This window comes from Cetorhinus maximus, chromosome 21 (genome assembly GCF_964194155.1).
Source record: "Cetorhinus maximus chromosome 21, sCetMax3.hap1.1, whole genome shotgun sequence".
Lineage (NCBI taxonomy): Eukaryota > Metazoa > Chordata > Chondrichthyes > Lamniformes > Cetorhinidae > Cetorhinus > Cetorhinus maximus.
In genome coordinates, this window is record NC_135899.1 from 79,373,274 (window position 1) to 79,390,773 (window position 17,500).

The window sequence follows — 17,500 nt, forward strand, 5'->3', positions numbered from 1 at the left end:
CCTGTCTTGATAGAATTCAGTTACTGCAGCTATGTGTTCAAGTTAGGAAAATGTGTTATCAATAAAGTTAGCTCTGTTACAATATCGACGGCCTGTGTGCATCATTGAAACAAAAAACAAGACACCACCCACTTCTGGATTTCACTGAGGCCCATGGATCTTCCAGTTAAGTATTTAACATACAAGTCAGCAATTACTTGCACATTTAACCCAGAATTCTGACTTTAACAGCCAAAGTGTAGGTTTCTGAAGCTGTGTGGAACTCACCAGGGTCAACCAGGCAAGATCACAGAGGGAAGTGCTTGGTAAATGAAACTGACAGGCTGAGAAACCTTCAAACAGTGAAACTGGATAGCTGCAGCCCTACCTAGATGAGAGGCTGATGCACACAGTACTTCTTCTGTTAGTGTGCTTTCCCTGCTTGACCGGTGTTTTCCAACTTCTAGGAAGTCCGGTCAGCTGTTTTGCACTTTACTTGCCTTGATCTTCAATTCCCCTGCTGTCAGCCTTCACTGCTGAATGGGAGAAGCTTAAGCAGCTCTATCTTAGACCTCCGAGTTATAAGAGGGGCAGCAACACTGAAAGCAGCACGAGCAACACCAGCAGCAGCACCATCCGCCTTTTCCTCAGGCACATGTAGCTAGACAGGATGGAGGGGATGGACACAGAGATCAGTTCTAAGGGAGGCAAGAGCACCGACACAGGCTCTACAGGCAGTACATCAGCTCCTCAACATGTATGAATACCATGTCTCAGGAGGCTCAGGCCTTCACCGGTGCTACAATCTACAGCCTGCTGGAACAAGACCACCTTCAAAGTGGACCAGGTGGGCATGCATTGTCAGTGGCCGTCAAGGTGGTTTTTAGGGAGGCACCTCCTAATTCGCTACCATTTTCTGGAGTTCTGCACTCTGGAGGAGAGAAAGTAGAGAGTTGTGAATATGAGAAATTGATTGTGTGGAGAGGGGGAAAAGATGGCATTTGTGGACAGTGACTGTGAGGCATCAAAGATGAGCTTGAGTGTTGGCTGTTCAGGTGGGGGGTTTTGGAGAGAGAGGAGAACTGTTCTGAGGTGTACATGTGAACTGTATACTGTGCAGAGGAATGCTGGGAAAGTCAGATTGTGGGCTTTGACACCGGAAAGTGTCATACCACTCACCTTTCCTGCCCTCCGGAGGTTTTTGAATCTCTTGTGGCACTTTATCCAGGTTTGAGGAACCACACTCCTGGTGTTCACTCCCATGCAGACTTTCTGTTTTGTTTGAGAGTCTAGCTTCTTCCTACCATCCTTGAGATCCTGCATCAGGGCCTGCATGTAAGAGTCACAGACTTGGGGCAGCTTTCCCCATTCTCCTTTCCATTCCTGGCATTGCTGAAGCCTCAGAAATCAATGTACAGTTCAGCTAATCTGCCCCCTGTTGGGATCCCTTTAATTAGAAATTCTTCTTTGACAGATTTGAGGTGTCATCCTGCCTGCCTTCTCTGGTTGGGAAACTAAAAGCAGGATTCTAATGCCATGACTGAGTCAAAGATTGACTTCAAAGCCAGCTTCAGTTTCAGATGAGATCCTGACCCCCTACCTCATCACCAACCCCCACCTGCTGCGTGCAAGTCCATTCTGCGCCTAGTCCCTCTTGTTCATTTGGACATTGACTTTACATTTTGCATAAGTTCATAAAAGCTAATCAGAAAATATGGGCATTTCAGTGTAACATATATGATTAACATTGTACATAGCAGGTGGTATATACAATCATACCATATTATCAGGCCCAACGTTTAAGAAATCCTTGCTAATAACTTAGAATTCTCTATGCTTGTGAAATTGTTTTATTTCTGGTGATCACAACTCAATACATTCCATGGCCTTATATTCTGGATTAACTCGAGCTGATATTTTAGTCCTGGAAATGAATTAAATTTCCTATGTGAGTACTAAATATGTATTTTTTTTCATTTCTGCCTTTAACAACACAATCTTAGCTTTATTTCCATATTAATCCTTTATCTGCATATCAAGACAAACTGATATTTTTGCCTTACCTTTGCTTTTTTGTTAAGTGGAGAAATGTGCTCCACCCAACTTCGCACGCTAGCTGAGTCTGCTTTTATATGTTTTGCGAATTTTTTATTGCTTACTTGTGGGTGCAAAAAAAGTAGCTATTTTCTGCATTGCACAATCCATAAGCACATATGATGCAGTCAGTGAATCTTCATTTTGTCATTACCCTTAAAGTTGTGCATACATTTTGACACATTTAACAAAATGTTCATCATTTATAGAGGTTAAATTTCTTTTTGTTATTTGAAGTGTGAAAGAAGGATTATGATTAATTATTTTGTTTTAGTTGTGCCATTGATGAAATTGGTTGCACAAAGTAGGCCAAAATGAAATTGCCATTTTTGTTAATGGCTCCAAAATCTTCAGAAAAAATCATGAACTCTTTTTCAAAGAAGAGCAAAATGTAGCGATAAGGTGTTTCTGCTTTTTCTCCACATGGAACTTAGAGAACAACATCATTTTTTAGAGCAAGTCTAATATGTACATTACAATGAAGTAAAAAGTTAAAATTGGTAAGTTTATTAATATTTGTATTTAAAAATTCAGTAGTTGTTTGGCTTGGAAAATGTTTGACTAACATGTGGTTTTTCACTTTTGGCTTATGATTAAATAAGGACCTTGTGTTGGTTATTCTAGAGTGCTGAGAGCTCTGCGAATGGTGCGGAGTTTAGCCGCCATCCAGGGCCTGTCCATTATGGTGAGGGTAATCGTCCAGTCAGTTTACGACATGGCCAACATTATCTTCCTGCTCATCCTGATCACATTGGTGAGTACAAGTAAGTAATATTTGCATCTGCACTGGTGTTACTCATAATACATCCTAGGGGCCTCCTACAGCACACATCTCTCTCAGCTTTGGCTAATGCAGGCTTGCTGCTCTCTTTGCAATCTGGCCTTCATTCATGGCCATAGAATGACACTAAGAATGACTAAAGATAGTCACTCTGAACTGTTACCCTAGGAGAAAACAAGGCAATACTATGGGGAACTTAAGTTACCCAGCTTGTCTAGAGCAAGCACTTGGCTCAAATAAGTCTATTGGACAAGATGTTTTAACAAACCTATGGGACTTGTGGTTTACTTTCATTTTTCTGAGCAGGGGGAGGTCCAATATGTCAGGTCTGAAATCAAGATGTCATTGTGTGAGGCTGAGAGTGACTGTCATCTAAGACTCTATTTGTGATAGTGGCACTTAACAGAAAGTTAACAAAAAGCACTGGGGCCAATTTTCAAGTGATTGCTCCCATTGTGTTCCAGACAGCCGAAGTCAGCTGTGTTCAAGCAGATGCCAGGGTTCCCTATCTCACCTACCATATAGGATGGTAAATGTTGCGTTGCTATTTTGATTACGTTACTGTTCCATTTCCACAACCCCAAAGACGTTGAGAGCTTAGTGGCAGCCCATTCTAGTTTGGAAATTACTCAGGATAATATTATATGCAAATGCAAAACACAGTTATATAACACCCCTCATGCCTGCTATTTTAATGCAGGGATAATTAGTTTATTGTGATACCAAAGCACAAAATATTTGTATGTTATATCATCCATTAATTTCTAATCTTCTATCCCTAAGTATACAAAATCAATAAGCCAGATATCCATGCCATTGTGATAGGGTACAAGCTATCTCTGTCCATGTTCTTACTATTTTTGTACCTCTTGCTCACACCTATGGATGTTGGGGTGCTGGTGCATGAGCTTATGTTCTCAGAGTCTGAGAGCTTGTGGAAGTTGCTTCCTATTTCTTAGCTATGCTGTTTCTTCACACCAGCTGTAGACAAAACAGCACCAGGTGGCAACTGCTTCACTTCCTGGGCTTCACCTGTGGAGTGTGAAAAACTGGAAACAACTTAAAAATATATAAAACTAAGACTAATACGAGAGTTATTTCTCTGCCTTCTCAAAAATGGACCAATTAGTTGCCTGCTGTGCATATGCAGACTGTATCCATTTCTCCCAAGAGCATAATGTTGAGTAGCTGCTTTCAATGGGCTAGATCTTGCTGGAAAAATAATGGTGTTTATGATCCACATCCTTATTGATGTGCAAATAGACCAGCAAATTAGAGGATTAGGAGATATGGTGTGAACTGCAAATCTCCAGAACCTGCTGCTCGATTTACGCTGCTCACAGGCTTGCTTTGCAAAAGCGGCATCTTGCCCTTCGTCGCACCGTTATTTATAAGAAATTGCTGGATTTGCACATTAATTTTCCCATGAAACTTGCCGCAGGAAGTAAGGGCTGGATATTAACAGCTTAAGTAATAATGATGTGATCATTATCAATGCAATGCTAATGTATCTCTCTGACTCAGAAAGGAAGCAATTTTAACTGTTCATCTCATTTCAGCATGTGGTCAGTTGTTCTTAGAGATTTTAGAAATGTCAGTTTTTTCTTGCTTTTCCTTTCTATCTCATTTTATTGCCTCCCTTAATCCTATCTTTCTTTCTCTCACTTTGGGTAGAACCTTTACTGGGGAGCGGGTTGGTCAGAAAGCTGTGAGGAACTTCTTATTCCCAAACGATGTGATGCTTGCCTTTGAAGTCACCAATAAGCTCTCTATCCAGACAGACAGCCTGATTGACAGTCTGGGCCTCTTGGCAAAGGCTGCAGCAGTAGGGATGTTTGTGTCAGCAGTGAGGGGATAGGGGTGTGCGCAAACAGAAGGTGTGTCAATCAGGGAGGAGTTTCAGTTGGGTGGGCTGTCATTCCCGGGAGAGGGGATGGGGGTGGGGGGGTGGGGGGGGTGCAGTAATCGGAAGCCTGAGGGGTGGGAAGGTCAGAGACCTTGTATAAGAGGGATTGGAGGTCGTGGAGGTGTGGAATTGTGGCTTGGTGGTAGTGGGATATTGGGGCCTGGTTGGAGGGGGAAAAGTATTTTAGCAGGGGGTGGGGGCGTGCCTGATTGCAGAGGCTCCTCAAGCAGGCATCTGGATCCAGGAAATAAGTGCAAAGGCATTTATATTCTGAAACCAACAGTTCTTCAGCTGGAGGATGTTGCTGGGCGCCCCAACACTTGGGAAGCCTATTGGCCAGCAGTAAAAAGTTCAAACGCTGAATAATATTAAGGCTCACAGCCTCATTATCACATTTAAAGTTGCCTCCAGTCTCCTTGGATCGGGTTGTTCATCCACCCAATTTCAGGCCTCACTTATGATAATGAGTGGGTTTGGGTTGGGAAACAACTTTCTGATACTTTAATTTCCCCGACTTAACCCTATCCCACCCATCTTTTTAAGTTGAAATCAGCCCTTTATTTCTCCTTCTGTACCTGATTTGACTATTCTCTTTTTCCTCCTCTGTCATTTCTGTGTTCCTTTTTCAATCTAGTTGAGGAGATAGACTCTTGATCTTGCCATTCACGCAAGTCCCAAATGCTTCCTGTTGTGCTCGCCACGCCATTATCGGCTCACACTTCCAGCAAGTTCCAGCACAAAACGTTTTGAGCTGAAGGATGCAGGAAAAAGTCTAACAGCATATGCAGTGAGATCCCTACCCCAGCAGGATCTGACCCCGTGTATTTATGCCTCTGGGTACATGTCACTGAGACTAAAAATCCAAACCAACATTAGGACTATGCTGTAGATCACCAGGTCGGCTTAAGGATGAGGATAATTTTAATCTTTTGAATAGTTAATAAGGATATGTGAGAACAATAACATTATTTCAGTTGAAGACTCAACCAACTGTAAAGTAGGAAAATCCAAATTGTCAGTTGATATAGTTTGTCAAGGCACCCATGAAAGGCAGTGTTAATCTTGATCTGGTATCATCGGTAACCCAGAAAATGTACAAGAAATGGAAGTTGTGCCACAAAATAGCATTTAACATGATCTAAGGCCAGAAGCTAACTTGGACTAAGCAATTGTGGTCATAATTGGATGCTAAACCAATATAAAAAATGAGCCAAAACCTGCAGGGGGAGAAAAGGAGGCTGACTGGAATGAATGCAAGAAACACTTTGGTCTGAAGTTTCCTGACCCTGTGGAGACGGCTTTGGAGGTGGAGGAAGCAGGAACATAAGGAGGAACTACATGAGGACAGTTCCCTGACACCTTTGAGGGAATTTCCCAGGGGTGGGCTCAGAGCAACATTGGCAACCCACTCCACGGAAGCTTCTTAATTGGCCACCTTTGGGAAGATCACGATCGACTTCCCACCATAGCTATTTCTGGATTTCCTACCTGGAATTGAGGCCGACATTGGAATCGGAACCCACCTGGCAAACCTCAGTTAGACAAGCAAAGAGAGACCTGAAAGAAAGCACAGCAGCCGCAGCAAGGGATAACAGTAAAACATACTTTCAGTACCACAGCAGCAAGAGGACAGCCAGAGAACAGCTGAAAACCACAAAAATGATTTGAAACAGGATAAGAGTAACACTGGCCATGATCTTTAGGTCGGCGAGCAGGGGGCAGGGCCCGCTCGCCGGCATGTAAAATGATGCAGGATGAAAGAACGCACCCCCCCCCCCCCCCCGCCCCGCAGAGGGAGTGCATAGCGCTTCCTGGCGGATGTCATGCTGGGCGGGCCTTAATTGGCCCACCCACGTAAAATGGGGGGCGCCGATCGGAGGCACACCCGCACTTGCCCGCTCCTGCACTTCCCCACTTCCCCCCTAATGGGGGGAAAATTCTTCCCATAGTTTCTGCATGACTAAGGATATAGAAGGGACGACATGAACAACTTGCCTTCTCTAAGCAAACACATCACAAGAAAATCAATGAAATTGCTATAAATAAGATGGAAGTCTTAGACAGGCTAATCGGACATAAAATTAATACATCCTTGGGGATAGATAATTATGCTAGAGTGCTAAAGACAAGGTAAGAGATTTGTGAAACACTGACAATCATTACGGAAAGCCGTTGGACGCCGGAGAGATACCAGTAGATGGGAAACAGGTTAATATGGTGCCTATATTCAAGAAAGATGACAAAAAAGACACAGGCACCTGCAGATCCATTCGTGTTACTTCCATTCCATGTGAAATAATGGAATCAATTGTCAGCAGTAAAACTGGGGATCATCCTCATTTGTACAAGAACATCCTTGTTATCAGCGGTCAACATGGATTTAGAATTGGAAACTCCTGCCCAACCAATCTCAACTTTATTGAGTAAGTGACAACCCAAGTTGCTCCATGATACGATGAATTTCAACTTACAAGAGGCTTTTGATTTGAGAAGTTGTTAAACTCAACGCTGTGGAGATTCAGGGTAAAGCATAGAAATCAATAAATTAACTTTCGGAAGTGTCGAAGACGGTGAATACTAGTTAAGGAGTTTTGTTGGGTGGGGAAGTACTGAGTGGGATGTCTCAGAACACACTGCTGGGATCAACATAGCTTCTGATTTACACAAATAACCAAACAAGGAGGGTAGTGAAATCGAAAGAGGAAGTTCGAGAATTATGGAATGAGATAAACAAGAAATGCAAGTTAGTAGAACAATGACAGATACAGCTTACTTCAGCCAAATGTAAGTGTTTCACATAGGCTGAAAACATAGATGACACATATATAACTCTATGTTGAAATAGCTAGTGATAAAGTTAAGAGATTAAGGATCCTTAGTAGATTCAATGCTAAAGATGCCTGACCAACGAAGAGCAGCAACCAACAAAGTCAATAAGATGTTGAACAACATGGCTAAAGCAGTAGAATATAAGATAGAGAACTTAATGATCAAATTGTGTAGTACTCTAGCCAGACAGCGCTTGAATACTGCATTCAGTCTGGTTGCCAAGAGAAATTCAACTATTGAAAGCAGTGCAGAAGAGTCACAAGGCTGATCATCCATGTCAGGTTATGAGGAAAGACTGAAGAAAGAGGTGTTTGAGAGGTTTCCTTAGAGGTTTATAAGATTGTTAAGGGTATAGAAAAAGTTAACCAGCAATATTACTTTAAATTAACCAGCAATAGATGAACAAGTGGGCAGAGATTCAACAGAGAGAAGAATACTTTTAGGTCAGATATCAAGAAATTATTTTTCATACAACGAGTGATCAGCCTGTGGAATAAATGTCCTAATAGTCTACTGGAGATAAATCTCAAGGACTCATTTCAGGAACAAGCAGATACTACAATGGAGAGAGAAGTTGGCTCTTTCTGGGTGGGTGAATTAAGACAGACTGAATGGCCTTCCTCATCTGAAATTATCTTGTGATCATGAACATAGACCTCCAAAGCTTGTTCCCTTTTTTGCACTTGCACTAGAAATACAATAATTCTGCTCAGCTGCTCTCTTCAGGTACCATGCCCTAAGAGGGCATTGGCGACCATAAATCTCCGTGTTAATCCTGCTCTAGAGGCATTGATCTTTGACGGCACATTCATCCAGTTTGCGAGGCTGTTTAAAATGATCGTTCTTTGTCTACCTCGATCTCTTTTACCATTGATCTTTCCCATCAGCATCAGACTTTCTAGATCATAATTTCTTATTATGTGCCCAAGAAATTCCAACTTTCACTTCCTGATCTTGCTTAGCAGAGTTCTTTTAGTCTCAGATTTTACCAGCATTCATTGGTAGTGTGACTTGCCCAAGATATCTTCATTACTCGCCTCAAAAACCACAACTGCAGCCACAATTCTTCTCTACATTGCTTCACTGATCATCCAACACTCGTTTCCGTCTGTAGCATTCCAGGATTCTCAACTTTGTTTTCATGGCTAATTTTGAGTTGATTATAATTTTTTGAAATGCAACTTTGGCCATTCCAATCCTTTGTCTTATTTCTTGGTCATATTTTCCATCTGATGCTAACGTGCCTCCGAGGGATCTTTTCATTCTTTCCTGTGATTTTACATTCTGGTATGATTTTCTTTTTGGACACTACTAGACATTTTGTTTTCTTACAATGTATGCTCTGCCCTTCTCACTTTCACACACTGCTCTATCCAAAATCTTTTGCAGTTTCTCTTCAGAGTCGGCAATAAGAACGGCGTCATTGGTGTATCTTATATTATTAAGGTTGTAAACTCCAACTAATAATCCAGGAAGGTCTTCAATCCCTCTAAGAATATTTTCACTATATAAACTGAATAAATCTGGGGAGAAAACACACCCTTGTCTGATTAAATATTGATTTACTTAAGTCTTCTGGGATTTCTCCCGTGTCATAAACAACTGCTATACACAAGTATCTGTAACACACAGAATAAAAGGTGACTATTACTGACCCCTCCTACAAGACTTGTGCATGTTCTAGTGTTGGTTCTAGGTGAAGTACAACTTCATCACAGTAGACGATGGCTAAAAGCAGGACAAAAATGCATGCAGTGAAAGAGCCAGGATTGAATTCTCAAATGCATAAGAGGCTTGTAATAGCAGGAGAACGAGGTGGATGGTGTGTCATGAAGAGATATTAATGTCTATAATGTTATTGGAAATTATTTTTAAATTGGAATTGTTGTGGGGTCTGTGTCTATATGTATGTCTTAATTGAATTAAAGCCAGCTAGTCTGGGTGCTTTGATGTAAAGTAGTTTAAGATGTTACTAGGGTAAACAGTAAGGAAGTTAGAAGGTAAAGTGTAAATTTGCATTTGTAAATTAAAGCATTCAAGAGTGGGAGTAAAATCTTGCACCTAACTGGGAGACACCTATCAATGTGTTTATCTTATTAATAAGTGGGATGAAAATGTTATTGTTAGAAGATGTGATGTTAAAAACCTAGTAATACAACAGAAAATTTACATTCAAAGGAAAAGCTAGGTATAAACACTTTTGTTCCTTCCACACATTCTTCCCCCTCTCTGAATCCCCACAATGGTGAAATCATAACTCAGCATCCTTTCCTTGCCCTAATACATTTCTTCTCAAAACTTTAGAACTCCTCTACTTCCTAAGTCTTCCTTTCTGTCAGCAGTCTCCCGGCTTTTAAAATCAAAACCTGGGGTGGAATTTAATGTACTAACCCTTAAGTTCTTGGCTGCCTTGCTGTTAATTGATGTGAAGTGTACAATTAATGACCACTTAAGGGCCTCATCTCGCCATCTCTGTAATTAACCCAGCAGTGGGTGGGGGATTCACCATGTGGGGAGCACAACAAGCATGTCCGTGTGGGGTTGCTTGTGGGCTCCCGGGGTGGTAGGGAGGTCCTTCATTCAAAGACACTAAGTGCCTGATTGAAGGACCCAGCATCAGGAGGGGAGGTTACTCACTGAGAGCCAACCCCTGCCCTTGCTGCTGACCACCTCATCCCCACAACCCCCACTTTTGCCATCATTCACCTGTGACCTGGGATCCAGTGACAATCCTAGGCCTCAGGTGGGTGTCATACCGCCTTCCTGGTGGTGCTGCTGTTCACTAGAGCTGCCAACCTCTGGGCAGCAGCTTTCGGCAGGCCAGACTTCTGCCCCCAGGGTCCCCTGATCTCCGGAAAGCCCCACTACTGTCCATCTAAGTGCCCAAATGGCACTTAAATCGGCCGGCCTTCCCTAAAAGAGCTGATGCAGGGCTCTCGCCGTCTCTCCAACCAGCCGGCAAGACCCCAGTCTCCTCCATTAAATACTGCCCCGGGTTTTGAAGTAGCCTAGAAATAACACTGGATAGTAAAATTGGGATGTACTTATATCAAACCCCCCACTCTGTCATTTAACCAGAACCTTCATTAAATGACAGATAAACATCAAGAAATTCAACTTTGATGGGGACGTCATAAACTGCTTATAAGCCTTGCATAGTTATCATTTCCACAAACTTCAACTATTTCCATTGCACCCATTTTTACATCCAGTTTGAAAGGGAGAAGACTGGGTCTAACACTAGTATCTTAAACTTAAATAAGGGCAACTATGTGGCATGAAAGCTGAGCTAGCTGAAGTGAACTGGGATACTAAGCTAGAGGATAGATCAATAGAGAAGCAGTGGCAGACATTTAAGAATATTCAGAATAAGTATATTCCTAATATAAACAATAACTCTAAGGGGTGGACCCACCATCTGTGGTTAACTAAAGAAGCTAAGGAAAGCATCAAACTTAAGAAAAAAGCATATAACTGTGCAAAGATGAGTGGCAGGATAGATGATTGGTCAGAATATAATTAACTAAAATGTTAATCAGGAGAAATAAATTTGAGTATTAGAGGAAACTAACTAGAAGTGTAAAAATGGATAGCAAGAGATTCTACAGGTATTTAAAAAGGAAAGAGTAAGTAAAGTGAGTGTTGGTCCTCTAGAAAGTGAGTGGAGAGTTAATAGTAGATAATAAGGAAATGGCAAATTAAATAAACAAATATTTTGCTTCTGTGTTCACTATAGAGGATGCAAAAATCATTCCAGTAATATCAGGGGGTGAAATTACAATCACTAGGGAAGCAGTACGGAGAAAATTGATGGAGCTGCGGGCTGACGAGTCTCCGGCTCCTGGACTACATGCGGGGTCTTAAAAGAAGTGGCTAATGAGGTAGTAGATGCGCTGGTGTTAATTTTCCAAAATTCACTAGATTCTGGAAAGGTTCCATCAGACTGGAAAATAGCAAATATAACCCCCCTGTTCAAGTAGAGAGGGAGGCAGAAAACAGGAAACAATAGGCCAGTTAGCTTAAAGTCTGTCGTGGTGAAGTTGTTAGAATCCATCATTAAGGAGGTTATAGCTGGGCACTTAGAAAAGCTCAAGATAATTGGTAATGTGAAAGAGAAATCATGCTTAATCAATTTATTGGAGTTCTTTGAAGGAGTAACATACGCTGTGGATAAAGGAGAGCCTGTAGACGTACTGCATTGGATTTCCAGAAGGCATTTGATAAGGTGCCACATCAAATGTTACTGTGGAAAATAAAAGGTCATGGTGTAGGGGGTAACATATTAGCATGGATAGAAGATTGGCTGGCTGGCAGAAAACAAATAGCATGCATAAGTGGATCTTTTTCTGATTGCAGGATGTGACGACTGGAGTCTTGCAGGGGTCTGTGCTGGGGCCTCAACTTTTTACAATTTAGATCAATGACTTAGATGAGGGGAGCGATGGCATGGTAACTAAATTTGCAGATGACACAAAGATAGGTCAGAAGGTATGTTGTGAAGAGGATATAAGAAGGTTGCAGATGGATATAGACTGGTTGACGATTGGGCAAAGATTTGGCAAATGGAGTTTCAAGTGTGAAAATGTGTAGTTCACTTTAGCAGGAAGAATAAAAAAGCAGTGTATTACTTAAATGGAGAATAGCTGCAAAGTTCCAAGGTGCAGAGGGATCTAGGTGTCCTAGAACATGAGTCACAAAAAGTTAGTATGCAGGTACAGCAAGTAATCAAGAAGGCTAATGGAATGCTATCCTTTATTATGAGAGGAATTGAACACAAAAATAAGAATGTTATGCTTCAGTTATACAGGGCATTGGTGAGGCCGCATCTCGAACCTGTGTACAGTTTTGGTCTCCTTATTTGAGGAAGGATGTAAATGCGTTGGAGGCAGTTCAGAGGAGATTTACTAGATTGATACCTGGAAAGAGCAGGTTGTCTTATGAGGAAAGGTTGGACAGACTGGGCTTATTTCCACTGAAGTTTAGAAGAGTGAGGGGTGATTTGATTGAAGTATATAAGATCCTGACCTGTTTTGACAAGGTGGACAAGGAAAGGATGTTTCCTCTTGTGGGGGCACTGTTCTAAAATTAGGGGTCGCCCTTTTAAGACAGAGATGAGAAGAAATTTTTTTCTCTCAAAGGGTTGTGCGACTTTGGAACTCTGCCTCTGAAGGCGGTGGAGGAGGGGCATTGAATATTTTTAACGCAGAGGTAGATAGATTCTTGTTAGGCAAGGGAATCTATATCGGGGGTAGATGGGAATGTGGAATTCAAAACACAAGCAGATCAACCATGATCTTATTGAATGGTGGAGCAGGCTTGAGGGGTTGCATGGCCTACTCCTATTCTATTTCTTATGTTCTTCGTCCCTGCCAAAGTTGGAAGTTCCACCTAAAGTGTTTGTACAATAGTATATTGTGTAATTTTCAAGCTATGGTCATTTCATTTCACTTAACTTTCTTCAGCTGCCCTGCGCCGTGGGCATTGGTTATTTTACTTTGTCAGCTTCAAAATCACCTCATTCAAGCTGCAGAAAATGAGATATTTCCTTTTGCAGGTATTCGCTGTGTTTGGGGTGATCATATTTAGCACCAATGTTCCAGAATCGTTTGGGAGTTTGGAAAAAGCAATGTACTCGCTGTTTATCTGCATCACACAAGATGGATGGGTGCAAATTTATGAAGAATTTGTGTAAGTCCCGTTGTCCTCCTGACACATTCCCAGGTCTGTGTTTTATTGTTCTTTACTGTGTGCACATGGTTTAGCGTTAGAGAAGTTTTAGAAGGACAAGGGAAACAGTTGCATGGAAAGACCACCATATCCAAATTCCCCTCCAAGTAACACACCATCCTGATTTAGAAATATATTGCCTTCCATTCATCATCATTTTAGCAAAATAAGGCAGGATCTGGCCAAGGTAGACTGGGAACAGCTACTTGTGGGGAAATCTACAGAGGAGCAGTAGGGGGTATTCAGAAAGGAAATGGGGAGGGTACAGGCTCAACATGTTCCCTCTAGGGTGATAGGAAGGAGTAACAAGCCCAGAGAACCATGGATGACCAGACATATTCAGGATACGATGAGAAGGAAAAGAGAGGCTTTTAACAGGTACAAGGGGAGCAAATCAGTGGAGGCCTTAGTGGAGTACAGAAAGTGCAGGGTGGAGCTTAAGAAAGCAATTAGGAGAGCAAAGAGGGGATATGAGAAAGCTCTGGCTGGTAAAAGAAGGGAAAATCCCAAGATATTCCATAAGTATATCAATGGAAAGAGGATAACCAGGGAAAGAGTAGGGACCAAGGGGGCAATCTGTGGGTGGAGCGAGGGAACATCGGTAGAGTGTTGAATGAATACTTCACATCCACCTTCACCCAAGAGAATGAGGATGAAGGTATCGGACTCAGGGGTAGAGACTGCGAGGTTCGTAAGCAAATTGATATAGGGAGTGACAAGGTATTGGAGGTGTTGGCAGGCTTAAAAGTGGACAAATCTTCAGGTCCGGATGATTTGTGTTCCAGATTGATGAGGGAGGCAAGGGAGGAGATCGCAGGGGGTCTGACCCAAATTTTTAATTCCTCTCTGGCCACTGGGGAAGTGCCAGAGGACTGGAGAACTGCTAATGTGGTTTCGCTATTTAAGAAGGGTTGTAGAGAGAAGCCAGGGAACTACAGGCCAGTGAGTCTCATGTCAGTGGTAGGGAAACTATTGGAGAAAATTCTGAAGGAGAGAATCTATGTCCACTTGGAGAGGTAAGGTTTGATCAAGGATTGTCAGCATGGCTTTGTCAGAGGGAGGTCATGCCTAACACATTTGATTGAATTTTTTGAGGAGGTGACCAGGTAGTGTAGATGAGGGTAGTGCAGTTGATGTAGTTTATATGGATTTCATCAAAGCCTTTGAGAAGGTCCCACATGGGAGACTTATAAAGAAGGCAAATGCACATGGGATACAGAGTAATTTGGTAAGGTGGATTCAAAATTGGCTTAGTTGTAGGAGACAGAGGGTGATCACAGAAAGATGTTTTAGTGACTGGAAGCCAGTGTCCAGTGGCGTACCACAGGAATCTGTGCTGGGTGCCCTATTAATTGTCATTTATATAAACGACATAGATGACTATGTTGGGGGGCAGGATTAATAAGTTTGCGGATGACACAAAGATTGGCCGGGTGGTTAACAGTGAGGTTGAGTGTCTTGGGCTACAGGAAGATATAGACGGGATGGTCAAATGGGCAGATAAGTGGCAGATGAAATTTAACCTTGAAAAGTGTGAGGTGATGCACTTTGGAAGGAGTAATTTGACAAGGAAGTATTCAATGAACGGCATGACACTAGGAAGTACTGAGGAACAAAGGGACCTTGGCGTGTGTGTCCATAGACCTCTGAAGGTGGAGGGGCATGTTAGTGGGGTGGTGAAAAAGGCATGTGGGACACTTGCCTTTATTAATCGAGGCATAGATTACAAAAGTAGGGAGGTCATGCTGGAGTTGTATAGAACCTTGGTGAGGCCACAGCTGGAGTACTGTGTGCAGTTCTGGTCACCACATTATAAGAAGGATGTGATTGCACTGGAGGGGGTGCAGAGGAGATTCACCAGGATGTTGCCTGGGATGAAACATTTAAGTTATGAAGAGAGGTTGGATAGACTTGGGTTGTTTTCGTTGGAGCAGAGAAGACTGAGGGGTGACCTGATCGAGGTGTATAAGATTTTGAGGGGCATGGACAGGGTGGATAGGGAGCAGCTGTTCCCCTTAGTTGAAGGGTCAGTCACGAGGGGACATAAGTTCAAGGTGAGAGGCAGGAGGTTTAGGGGGGCTCTGAGGAAAAATGTTTTTGCCCAGAGGGTGGTGACGGTCTGGAATGCGCTGCCTGGGAGGGTGGTGGAGGCAGGTTGCTTCACATCCTTTAAAAAGTACCTAGATGACTTTGGCACGTCACAACATTCAAGGCTATGGACCAAATGCTGGTGAATGGGATTAGGTAGGTAGGTGAGGTGTTTCTCACGTGTCGGTGCAGACTCGATGGGCCGAAGGGCCTTTTCTGCACTCTGTGATTTTGTGATTCTGTGATCATCGGGTCAAAGTCCTGGAGCACTCTACCTATCAGAACTGCAACAGTTCCAAGAAAGCAGCTCCAAAGATGAGAGCAACAGCTCAGAATCCCTGCACTGTGTGACAAATCAAACTGAAGGTAAAGGTTAGACTTATTGGGCAGAATTTTGCCCTTCATGGGTAGGCGGGCCCCACTGGCTCACGGGCGGTCAGGCAGCCAATCATCGCCGCCGAAATGGGCCCCACCGCCATTTTAAGTGGGCGGGCCAATTAAGGCCCGCCCAGCGGGTTGCCCCAGCGCTTTGCGTTTCCTGTGCGGGGCGGGGGAGGGATTCCCCAACTGTCAGAGTGCGCTGTTTCACGCATGCAGGCGAAAGAGCGCGCATCTCCCTGAGACTAAGCGCTGCCTCAGGGAGAGCGCTGACAGTGTTTGAAAGTTTAAAAATAGAAAAATAAAAAAAGTATTAACATGTACCCCTCGTGACAATGTCACATGAGATGGGACATGTTAATAAATATCACAGAAACTCTATTAAAGATTTTTAAAACCAACATGAAACCTCATCCCGCCATGGATGAGGTTTCATGTTTTTTCAGAAGCCCGCTGGGGCTCCTGGCCTGCCCGCCAGCCTTAAGGTTGGACGGGCAGGGCCTTTAATTGATTTAACTATCCTGTCAATGGCCTCAATTGGCCACTGACAGGTCGGCAGGCGGACAGCTGATTGCGCTGACCCCCCGCCTTCCTGAATATTTAAATGGGGCGGGTTCCCCCCGACGTCATCCCACGTCATTTTTGCGTTGGTGAGCGGGCCCCGCCCCCAACTCACCGATGGAAAAATTCTGCCCATTATAAGTAGTATGAGAATTTGCAAGGATGACAACTCAAGGAACCCAGGCTCAGAAGACCAGGGGCTAGTTTTGAAATTTGGTTCTTGCTGGACAATTGCTTTCAAAGCCCATGGAATACCATATCTAACTTCCCTCATTCATTGTCCTTCAGCCATTATGGCGATATGCAGATGCACATGTACATTCACACATGCAGGCAAACGCAGTACAATGATATACACAAATGGTGCATATTTCCTGTACAAGTAGTTTACAGTTTCTGTTTATGGTGCACACATCGCACCTTTTAATCTGCAAGGTGCTGAAAGGATAAATTCAGACCTGCTTTTATAGAATTGGCAAATCAGCTGATTTTTTCTGGTATGGGAGTTTGAAATATATGACCAGTGGAAATCATTTCATTCCCAGGACCAGCTGTGGCCATAATCTTTTCATTCATTCTATCACATAGATTGAGGTCGATGCAGACCTTCCTGGGTCCTAAAACTATAAGACAAGCTGAGTAAAAGATGCTGGAGCATGTCATACTTGACTACCTGGGACATTATCCACTGCCAGCACCAACCACCACACACTCCACCCCCCTGCAACCCCGCCACAATAAACTGCAACACTGAGAAGTGCTGACATTCACAAAACTGTCTTCTTTCCAGGCTAAAGGACGGAGTGATAATGTACTGGGGCGCACTGTACCTCTTCACCTACATCATAGGAGCATCTTTTATCTTTGCGAACATTATGGTTGCTGCAGTGACTTCAAACCTGGAGGAGGCAATATTAGAGCAGGAGGAGAAGAAGCATATACTGGCTGATGTATCAGGTCTGCTAACTGAGGTATGATGTGAGCCAAGATGCAAGATATCTAATGGTACAACGCTAACATGGAATGCCCCTTTAGAGCCGTACTTTCCAGCCCACACATTTAGGATGAAAGTTTCTGTCTGTAAGGGTCCTGTGTGAAATGCAATTGGCCATCTAACGTTAATTTTCGAATGGACATATACACATAACTACCTCTAA

At 43.0% G+C, this 17,500-nt stretch overlaps 1 protein-coding gene across 1 annotated transcript in view; it reads left to right on the plus strand.

Moving 5' to 3' along the window:
* The window catches only part of LOC144695187 (cation channel sperm-associated protein 4-like), a 56,925-nt gene that overhangs the window by 20,525 nt on the left and 18,900 nt on the right, over window positions 1-17,500 (plus strand). The window contains exons 4-6 of the mRNA XM_078566071.1: window positions 2,698-2,827; window positions 3,319-3,383; window positions 17,134-17,314. Of these exons, the coding sequence (XP_078422197.1) occupies window positions 2,698-2,827; window positions 3,319-3,383; window positions 17,134-17,314 (376 nt within the window). The remainder of the gene's footprint in view (window positions 1-2,697; window positions 2,828-3,318; window positions 3,384-17,133; window positions 17,315-17,500) is intronic.